The sequence below is a fragment of the Scomber japonicus genome, chromosome 17, assembly GCF_027409825.1.
Source record: "Scomber japonicus isolate fScoJap1 chromosome 17, fScoJap1.pri, whole genome shotgun sequence".
Classification (NCBI taxonomy): Eukaryota; Metazoa; Chordata; class Actinopteri; order Scombriformes; family Scombridae; genus Scomber; species Scomber japonicus.
In genome coordinates, this window is record NC_070594.1 from 31,855,302 (window position 1) to 31,866,491 (window position 11,190).

The 11,190-nt window shown below is 41.9% G+C and overlaps 1 protein-coding gene across 1 annotated transcript in view; it reads right to left on the reverse strand.

Moving 5' to 3' along the window:
• Positions 1-226: 226 nt before the first annotated feature.
• The window catches only part of cd2ap (CD2-associated protein), a 72,652-nt gene continuing 61,688 nt past the window's right edge, over positions 227-11,190 (reverse strand). The window contains exons 16-20 of the mRNA XM_053337256.1: positions 9,771-9,854; positions 6,487-6,692; positions 5,889-5,952; positions 1,467-1,653; positions 227-1,432 (exon numbers count right to left, since the gene is read on the reverse strand). Of these exons, the coding sequence (XP_053193231.1) occupies positions 1,612-1,653; positions 5,889-5,952; positions 6,487-6,692; positions 9,771-9,854 (396 nt within the window). The 3' untranslated portion in view covers positions 227-1,432; positions 1,467-1,611. The remainder of the gene's footprint in view (positions 1,433-1,466; positions 1,654-5,888; positions 5,953-6,486; positions 6,693-9,770; positions 9,855-11,190) is intronic.

The window sequence follows — 11,190 nt, forward strand, 5'->3', positions numbered from 1 at the left end:
ATGTTTGAATGCCTGGATAAGTGAAAACTTTGACCTTTTACACACACACACACACACACACACACACACACACACACACACACACACACTGTCATTACTGTAATAATCATCTCTTGACTCCTGCTCCTAGTGTGGTTTAAGAGACAGTATGGTAGACACAGACTGTAGTCAGATTGCCTATTAAAAAACACACACAACCATCCATCAAACAGGGAGGATGTGATTGTATTAGAATATTATTGCATGCTTCCAGTTAGCTTGACCGTAGTACTTGGAATGTGGGAAGAGATGTGGACAAGAAGACGGACATGTACAATACAGAACAGGGTTTGGGTTAGAGTGCTGGGCCGGCTCGTGCATAGAGACGACAGCTGCTCTCAGATCATGGGAGGGGTGGGATGAAGGACAGTAAGAGGTAGAATGGACCGGGGATTAGAGGGACGATCGCTGGGTTAAAATACAAGAAAGGGAAGCAAGTTGCAGAGATGATCATAAACACGTCAATGCGTTGGTCAGTGACTTTGTTAAAGGAATAATGCTGCCTTTTTTCCTTTGGTCTGCATTACCTGCAGACTCTAAACGTGGCTAAACTTCTGAGAACATTCCCAGCAGGTGAAACTGTTTGACAAAAATAGAAGAGACCAGCATAGAAGAGGCCCTCTATATATATATATATATATAATATATATATATATATATAGCATTTGACTAGACATGTCAGTAGACTTAAAAAATATAGATATACAATATCATGCTGCACATTTTCCAGACACCATCGTGGTAAATGTAAGCTCCCATTACAAACACTTGATAGATTTTTTTTTTCTTTTTTTTGAACAGGCACAGTAGTGTTAACCTGGATAGGAACGCTAGAAAAAATATGCACAAAAGAAAAAAGAAAGCAGAGCTCTGTGAGGCGCTGCAGTGATGAAAGTGGAGTGCTTCTGACGCCAAGCAGGAAAGAAAAAGTTACTCACTGCGAGGATCTGAAGATGTTAAACTGAAATCAAACAAATTTCTCTTTTTTAAAATCAACTATTTGTGCATTGTTAAAAAAAATATATGAGAAAGGAAAATTAGGCGGAGAAATCAAGTGCCCCCTGCTTTGTATATAAAGTCAGTAGTACTGAGAGCGAACCTGCTCCGGGAGGAGTTGGAGGAACGCAGGAGTGAAGGGGAGAGAGTGTGAGCAGTAAGAGTTGCAACTTCCAGCGCAGTAGTTTGAAGTAAGGCCTCAGGTTTTTGTGTTGGCAAAAAAAAAAAAAAGAGAAACATATACACCTGTAATTACATCTAGCTTGAAAACAAAAAAATATATATGTGCAAAATTGTAAATCTTACAAATACAGGGAGTTTTTTTTTTCTCGTATAACGCTGAAAAAAGGATTGTGTGCTCCAGGTGGTTAATCTGACGCCCCCTACCCCCTACCCCCTCCCCCCTCACTCCTACACACACACACACACACACACACACACACACCCTCTCTCTCTCTGGCCGTCCAGACATCAGCCCGTCGCTGCCACCCTCCCGTCCCTCCTCCTCCTCCTCCTCCGATTGGGCTAAAGGCCAGCGGCTGACCTTGAGGCTTGCTGTTGATTGGAGCGTGGACTTCACGTTGAGTGGACAGTCCGCTTTAGTTTGTCTATCTCCATCTGTGAAACAAAAAAACACACAGCACCACACTCGGTATGAAGATTACAACTAAATATTCTCTACTGATATGATGAGAGTAGAGCTCAAATTCATCTGACTCTAAATGTGTGTCAAACTCTAATGTGACAACAGCTGCCTTTATTCCTGCAATGTATTGTTTGGCTCTGTAGGTGCTTTGTGTAGTCAGACAGCTAGAGACTGGAGACAGCTAACTTACAAAGAAAACATCAGCTGCTTTAGAAGAGGAGTTAAAAAAGATGCAGATCTTTACGAGACACAGTGTGTGACTACACAAACATGAGCTGCGTCGTCACAATGAAAGTCAGGATTTTGACAAAAACATCAATAAATGAGTGGAGTGCTTCCTCTAGAGACAACTAGCCCAGTGAAATATCTACAGGTTCCCAGCTGTTAAAGCCAATTCATCCTTTCCATGTCTGTGACAGTGATTTCATCACTCTCACATTTGTTCTAGTCAGGTTTCATCCCTGCTCAGGAGGATCCAACCTCACAACACAAACACAGGAGAGCACACTAAATACTAACATAGTAAAGAATGGAGCCTCAAATATGAACTTACAATGTTGAATTAGTTTTTTATCAGTTGGCTTCATTCTTCTTGGGTTTTGTCTAAAATCAAACTATTAAGAGAACAAGACTCAGAAATGAAGCGGCTGGATCACGGTGTCAGTCTTTACCTAACACACACACACACACCATAAAAAGGTTGAACCACCTCCACCACATAGCTCCCCTCCATCAATACACATACTAATTGGAGTTGAATGTGTGTTTGCATGTTGCATCACACATTGTGTGAGTGACTTGCAGCTTCTCCTGGCAACCAATCGAGAGAGAAAAGCTCCACAGTCCTGAGGGACGATGAGCGTGATGCATATGTGTGTATGTAGCAGTAAACCACAGGGGGGTTTAACAAATCTGTAGTTCTATGGTGATTGTGTATACTGTGGGCTCTCTGCGGGGGGGTCTCCTCCTCCTGCGATGTGAGGAATATATTGGTGTCGTGCTGTGTATTGTCCCACACTGTTACACTGGAAACATCTAACAGTGTGATGGACTCCTGACGCTGGAATGTGTTCACTGCAGCGAGAGAGACTCCATGAACACCTGTGTGACTCACACACACAAGATAGTTTCATGCTAACAAGCTAAGCTGTCTTTCTTTTACTTTTCAGCCACAGGACACACAGAACTGTTCTCATAGGCTGAAAAACATCATATATTATTATATTATATATACATTATATAGTTCATTTCATAGCCAGGGGCAACTCAATGTGCTTTACATTAAAACACTTAACTGCAAGAATTAGAAGCATAAAACATACAATTAAAAAGATAGGATAAATGAATAATACCCAACTATTAGTCAAAAATTGGAAACATTAAAACATACAATAAAAAAGAACCCAATTAAAACAAAGTACAGACAAATAGAAAGAGAGAAAGAAAAAAAAGCTAGACTAAAATAGATCATAAACTATGAGATGCAGCATAAAATAATGATTTGCATTAAAATCATTAAAATATAGGGCCTGATTTACTAAGATCCCAATTAGTGGGTACTAAATTGTGTGCACAGGATTTTGCATGTCTCAATGGAGAGTTTGGACAAGTGGAAAGCTGAAAGCGCAAAATGAAATGTGATCAGGTTCTAGTGGAAGAGGTTAACTAATATATTGAGTTATAACACACATATGGGAGAGTATTAGTGACAAAGTCAATGCTGTTAGTAAAACCAAATATATTCCACTCCAAAATAATAATACAGGTGGAAAAACTCAGTCCTGTGTATTCTGTCAATGTGCCTCCTTCTCCTCCTCTCCACAGTAACAGCAGTCATCTGTGCTCAGTGAGCAGCTGGTTAATACCTGTCCTTCAAACGTATTATTTATAGACACAGTTAGCGTCAGAAATAATACCTTCAGGTTTGGTAAATCACAATGTAAGTGCTAAATAACATATTTACATTTTCTCCTCCCTGTATTTTACACGCTGGGGTTAAAATGCCTCATATTACATATTCATTATGGTAAATGTACTAAATGGACAGCGTGTATTATCTTGCACAGTTGCAAGATGCAAACCTCAGTGTGCTGTGTTAGTAGATCAGCTTGCACAATTTTTGCGGGTGATGTCAAGTTTGCACATGTTTTTACACATGCAGACCTTTAGTACATCAGGCCCACAGAGTGCAAATGAAAGATTAAAATGTAAAGTGCTTTAAAAGAGCTCAATCATAAGCACAGGAGAAGAGAAATGTTTTTAACCTGGATTTAAAAATGTTCACAGTTGGGGCTGATTTCAGTTCTGCTGGTAGTTTGTTCCAGTTGTGTGCAGCATAACAGCTAAAAGCTGCTTCACCATGTTTAGTTTGAACTCTGGGCTCAACTATCTGACCTGAGTCAGTAGATCTCAGAGCTCTACTGGGTTTATATTCTACTAACATGTCATTTATGTATTCTGGACCTAAACCATTCAGTGATTTGTAGACCAGTAGCAGAACTTTAAAATCTATTCTATAGCTGACTGGGAGCCAGTGTAAAGACTTTAGAACTGACTGGGAGCCAGTGTAAAGACTTTAGAACTGACTGGGAGCCAGTGTAAAGACTTTAGAACTGACTGGGAGCCAGTGTAAAGACTTTAGAACTGACTGGGAGCCAGTGTAAAGACTTTAGAACTGACTGGGAGCCAGTGTAAAGACTTTAGAACTGACTGGGAGCCAGTGTAAAGACTTTAGAACTGACTGGGAGCCAGTGTAAAGACTTTAGAACTGACTGGGAGCCAGTGTAAAGACTTTAGAACTGACTGGGAGCCAGTGTAAAGACTTTAGAACTGACTGGGAGCCAGTGTAAAGACTTTAGAACTGACTGGGAGCCAGTGTAAAGACTTTAGAACTGACTGGGAGCCAGTGTAAAGACTTTAGAACTGACTGGGAGCCAGTGTAAAGACTTTAGAACTGACTGGGAGCCAGTGTAAAGACTTTAGAACTGGAGTAATGTGCTCTGATCTAAAACAGTATACTGTGATCCACAGTGTCAAACGCAGCACTGAAATCCAACAGGACCAGAACTGACAGTGTCTGACTGAGTGGCACACGTATCTTTGAGCCATCCGTTGAATCTCTCGTCTCCTCACTGAACTGTCAGTAGAGGTCCACTGATAAACACCTCAGTATTCAGATGTCAAGCTTTGTTCAGCAGATCAATTAAGTCCTGTTTCAATACCTCTGGTTGTTGCTTGACAACATCAAGTGCTGTCCGATGCTCAGCAGTGATCTTGAGAATGTTCTCTGAGATATCAGACACCATGTCGTTGGTACAACAGAGTACTTTTTCATTCACAGCTCCGTCAGCCACTATCAGCGTTTGAGACCCAGTGGTTAGCTCCTTTAGTCTCATACCTTTCTCTGGTGCTGGAACATGAGCTTTCTTTAGGGGAGTCAGGGGTTTGTAAAAGCAAAAATCTTCTCTAGTAGAATCCCTGTGTCCGTTTGCTCTTGCTTTCTGGTCTAAATTACTTAGACTAAGTGTTCAAAAATGATGAAAACTGAAACACCTACATCTCCATGACAACTTGCTGGAGGATGATGTGATATGATAGAAAACACATGATCAACCCTCAATGAACTCGGTTAAAAAAAATTGTGTTAGTGTTTTTCATCTTTATGTAAGAAGCACAGGGACACTGATGAGTCATTTCACAGAGCTCTGCTGCTGGCACTGACAGCAGGAGAAGTACTGTGTATGTCTGAAGGTCACCACTATAATCCTAAATGATAAAGTTAACAGGAGCAGTACACAGACTAAATAGAACATTACTTGAGGGCTGCTGTAAGAGCAGTAAGTGCTTCTAGCAACTTCACTAGTGTTAAAGTGGTTATGAACAACAGATGCAAGAGTAAATTGAACCTGAATGAGTTTTGTAATATTAAAACTGAGTAATTATGCCCACAAGTAATAATCTGATCTGAGGTGAGCCTTTAATCAGTGAAAAGATCTGGACTTGTTCATAAGTATAAGGGCATTTCTGTGTGTCTGCTTCTGTATTGACAGGCAGCAAAAAAAGATCTTTGTTGTAGCTTCTGTCCATCTCATGTCAACTCTTGAGCTTTTTTGTGTGCATCTGAGCTCTTCTGTCAATATTTGGCTAAACTAATGACAGTAATGAATGCAGACAGGCCAGCATGTGCTGCCGTGGGGATCGAAGTTACCTGCAGGGCTATGCGCTTTAGCCTTTCCTCATCCAGCTCTCCTCGTAGCTCAGCTATCTCTTTCCTGGAAGTGAACACACACACACACACACACACACACACACACACACACACACACACACACACACACACACACACACACACACACACACACACACACACACACACACACACACACACACACACACACACACACACACACACACTTAACTATTACATCTTAATGACTGAATTTATACTTAATGTTCAGTGACAGTGAGTCTGACCTACATACAGTCTATCACTAAATGTATACATACATATATATAACAATACAGAATAACAGAATGGAAATTGTTGTTTTGAAGATTAGCTTTAGGTGATAGATAGAAAACTAATATAGCTGCTAATCCAGAGTGACTGCAGCGTGGTATGAATGTAAGCACGGTCTCACAAGCGGCTCATAAGTCACATCCTCTACTGTCCCTTATGTTTGTCCTGTCGCTGTCCAAACTCCAATCTATTATATGTATGCATTAAAAAGCTATGTGTTCTGGCTTGTATCCTACTGTGATGTATTCAGTTATGTATATATGAGTTTTATCAGTGTTGTGGTTACATTTGCTGGGTCTTGAGCAGCTCCACAGACAGCAGCAGCTCCTTCATCTGGTTCCTGAGCTCCTCCAGCTGGGAGCCTGGCTCCTCTCTGGCCTGAGATGCACCATCTGAAATGGAGTTAGGGGCGACGGGGCTGGTCTTGGCCTCTGCGTTGGCCACGCAGGGCCTGTGGGGCGAGGGCATCTGGGATAAGGTGTTTGATGAAGGCTGTGGAGATAAATGAGATGGAGAGTCAGACAGACACACATTCTTCAAGTGGTGCTTTTCTGATGATGGTATCGGAAAGAGCTCCACAAATCTCCCATAAACGGGTTGAGATGTGACGTAGAATGTGATTCACATCGTTATTAAACTCCTCAAATTATTCAGTGAGCCGTGTTGTGAGCCTGGCAGAGATCACATCCATTAGGAGAAAAACACTTCCGAGGATAAAGGCAATCGCCTGATTTGCAGTGACCCTTTCTGCTCAGAGGACAAATGTTAAGAACTATGTTGGAAAACAATGATTCATCTGATCCTTCCGCTTTATCTTTGGCGTCACTGCGTTCTCACATGTGTATGTGCATTAACTCTTGTAATAAAGCAGAAGAAATACACATTTTGAAGCTTTTACAGCATCCATTGTGCGTCTGTATCTCACAGAACAGCATTGTTCCATTATACTCCTCTTATGGAGAACTGGTTTGTTGATGTCATGAGTGGAGAACGTGCACATCAATGCTCTATGCCCATATATGGTCGAACTCAATGCATCACCTATTGGTTCAGGAAACAAACCCATCTGTGGGTTTAGGGGGACAGTCAAATCCTCTGTCCTCGGTTGCCACAGCAACACTACATCACAGTTATCCTGTGACCTCAAAGCCTTGCAACATTTAGAACATTCTCTAACAACTCAAAGTCCATTTACTGCAATCGAATAAACAAAGCCATTTATCTCTATATGCTTCTTTTTGTCTGTTACATTTTTGGATATAAACTGAAAATGTGTAATATATGCCAAATACATTCACTCATTTGTTTTCCATACATCTATATGCAGATCACTGCTAAATGAACTGCTGAAGCTTGGGCTAAACTTTACATTATTCTGACATCTCAGGATTACATTGAGATAGTTGGAAATGCTAGAAAATGCTCAGTTAGGTGAGTCAAGTGGCTTAATTCCTGCTTTATAAAATCTTTTTGTCTACTCTCTTGGTGTTGATTTATCAAGACTGAGGCTGCTTTCTTCTTTGATGTTTTATGACTATGAAAACAACCTGATAAATACATGTATTTTGTACTACAGTATTTTAGCTAGTCTTCTTCAGGTTTTACTGAGGAATTTAAACCTGTGCCCTCTCCAGCCGCTGAAGGACTTGGGTACTCTGCTCCGATCTGTCTTCATTCACCTTCGCTGAGGAAATTGTTGTAAGGGTCAGAGTCTGGCTGTGAAAGAATAAAGAAGAGGAGGAGGAGGAGGAGGAGGAGGAGGAGGAGGAGGAGGAGGGTACGCACAGTCCACATCCTGTTATTTCACCTCTGAAAGTTATGAGAGCTCGGAGCCAGGCTTTACTATAGACTGTTCTGTGTATGTGTGTGTGTGTGTGTGTGTGTGTGTGTGCATGTCTGTGCGTGCGTGTGTTCACATATGTTTGTGTATGTGTGCAAACAATAAGGTGGTCTGATGCTGCATACCCCCAGCTGAACAGCTAGGTCCAATTAGTCTTGCTTGACTGTGACCAATCCAGACTAGATAGCATCGAAGCCAATTAATGAAATGGCGAGCTAGAAGACTGAACAGCAGGTGGTCCTGCCCCCCCCCCCCCCCCCCCACTGCAGATAAATACTCTGTTGAAGGTGCCAATTCACTGGCACTAGTTTATCATGTCAACTTTGTGTATAAGAACCTTTTATTTTTTATTTCTGCTGTGTGTTTTTCAGTGTTTTCCAGAGTTGCTAGTTAACTAAATGGATGAAAATGACTAAATTAATTACCACCCATTATGATAGATGATTCATTATTTCAGTCATATTTCATGCAGAAATGTCAAATATTACTGGTTCCAGCTTCTCATGTGTGAGGATGAGCTAGTTTTCTTCATCATATATGACAGTCAAATGTGTTTATTATTTGTGCTCTGCAGTGTTCATTCATTGATTGATTGCAGGTGTTAATGAGGGAACAGAATGTGCGTGTGCAAATTATCATATGTGTGACAGAAACGTGCTAATAATAACTGTGTGTGTGTGTGTGTGTGTGTGTGTGTGTGTGTGTGTGTGTTTGAATTGGTGTTGGTTTTGTCTCTTATCATGTAGCTAATAATTGATTTTTCACTTTTGAGCTTTAACAAAGCAAAACAAAGTGGACATTATATTGACTTTGTTTGTTTTTTATGTTCTTGTGTGTATCCACAGGTTAAGTGTAAGCATACGTTGAATAAAGTGTTTTCATCCTCTCATTCTCATAATCGTATTCCACGGGTACAGCTGACAAAGGGTTAATGGTGAGGCTCAAATTAAATTGGGTGCGACTGGAAGTAACAGGACAGATAAGGATTTAAATTCACTGCTGTGGAGTGTATGAGGAACAGAGTGCTGATTTATACAAGAGGATTATGTGCCATGTTTTTCCAGAAAGGAGCCACACATTAAATGTAGCCATTATTCAGCCTCCAACAAGACTGGACTGAAGTAAAGATCAATGTTAATTCTGTCTATATTGTATATAAGTTCAAAGCGCTGCAGCTTCTCTTCAGAAATATAATCAGTACATTTTGTCTACAACATGTTGCTGAGTCGATAACTATTTGCACCTGTTCTTTTGTGTGTCACTGCTGCGACCAACTGTGAAAACTCTGCATAGATAGGATTACTGTCTTTAAGCATATATAATATTATACACACAACTCTGATTACACTCAATGAAAAGTTATTCAAATGTTTCCGCTGCATCAATTTTATGAGTATTTAGCTTGAAAGAGCTTTTGTCTCTGCTATACAATTTGAATCATATTCATATTACCATGTTACCATGTTCTGGTTGCTACAAATGGCTGTCATGGTAAACTACTGGTAAATCATGTATGACAAAGCTAAAGACACAAACTCTACATCTCCCCTTTAGCTGGTGAGCTAACATTAGAATATGACAGCTGTTCAGCTCTGAATGTCCACAGATTCACATTAAGATATCACTGTAAAGTACTTCAAAGTAGAACTGAAGGATTCCCACTGTTGTTTGTTCTAGTGAAAAGGTATCAGCTCCTAGCATTAAGTGTGAATAATGATGCTCCAGTTTACCTTTCTGGCTTCTGTTAGCTTTGGTTTGGCTGCATCCTCCTCATCCATCTTGAAGAATTTCTCCACGTTTACTTCCTTGTTGGGCTGAAAGGGAAGAGTTTTTATTTTATTTTTCTAATGTACATACACGTATTTATTTCTAATTGATACAAACAGCAAGAAAGACATTGAGAGAAGTGCCTAAGCACAATGACTCTTCATCTCACACCATTATTTGGATAAGGGCAGCGGATGGAGGCCTTGACTTGACTCACTGCTCTGAAAGGTGATCAGAGGAGAGGGAGGCAGGTCTGGACCCCAGTGTGAGAAGAGCTGCCTTTAAATGGACATATGACCACATCCAGCATGGACAGGTCAAAGAGCAAATTGTGGATGTGTGTTAGAATAAAATGTGCTACTGGTGATGGAGGGACAAAGAGAAATAAGGTATCAAAGAAGGTGTGGTTTTGGCATCTGTTATTTTAAGTTTGAGCCCTGGTTGCAGGTATGTATGTCATAGTTACTTCCATTGGGATTATCATAAGGTTGTTACTCTGAGAAATAGAGTGGTGTGATATTATGGTTAACATTTGATCATCAAATTTAATTAGTTTGGGACTATGGCAGGTAAATAGAGCCATAAATAGTTTTAGTAACAAACCTATCAGTAACCTCTCCCTGAGCTACTACCTTATCGTGGTGGAGGGGTTTGCGTGTCCCAATGACCCCAGGAGCTCAGTTGTCGGGGGCTTTATGCCCCTGGTAGGATCTACCATGGCAAACAGGTCCGGGGGGAGGGGCCAGACAAAAGGTAGCTCAGAAAACCCCAATGACGAGCAACATAATTGGTTTTTTGTGTCCCTTGCCTGGACGCCTGGACGCCGGTCACCGCCGGTCACCGCCGGTCACCGCCGGTCACCGCCGGTCACCGCCGGTCACCGCCGGTCACCGCCGGTCACCGCCGGTCACCCCCCCTCCTGGTCCTCAACCAGAAAAGGGTGGAGTGCACTCTTCGGGTCGGGGATGAGATTCTGCCTCAAGTGGAGGAGTTCAAGTACCTCGGGGTCTTGTTCACAGTGAGGGAAGGATGGAGCGGGAGATCAATAGGCGGATCGGTGTGGCGTCTGCAGTAATGCGGACTCTGCACAGATCCGTCGTGGTGAAGAGAGAGCTGAGCCGAAAGGCGAAGCTCTCGAGTGACCGAAAGAACAAGATTGCGGGTACAAGCGGCCGAAATGAGCTTCCTCCGTAGGCTGGCTGGGCTCTCCCTTAGAGATAGGGTGAGAAGCTCAGTTATCCGGGAGGAGCTCGGAGTAGACCCGCTGCTCCTCCGCGTCGAGAGGAGCCAGATGAGGAGGCTCGGGCATCTAATCAGGATGCCTCCGGGACGCCTCCCTGGTGAGGTGTTCAGGGCACGTCCCACCGGTAGGAGACCCCGAGG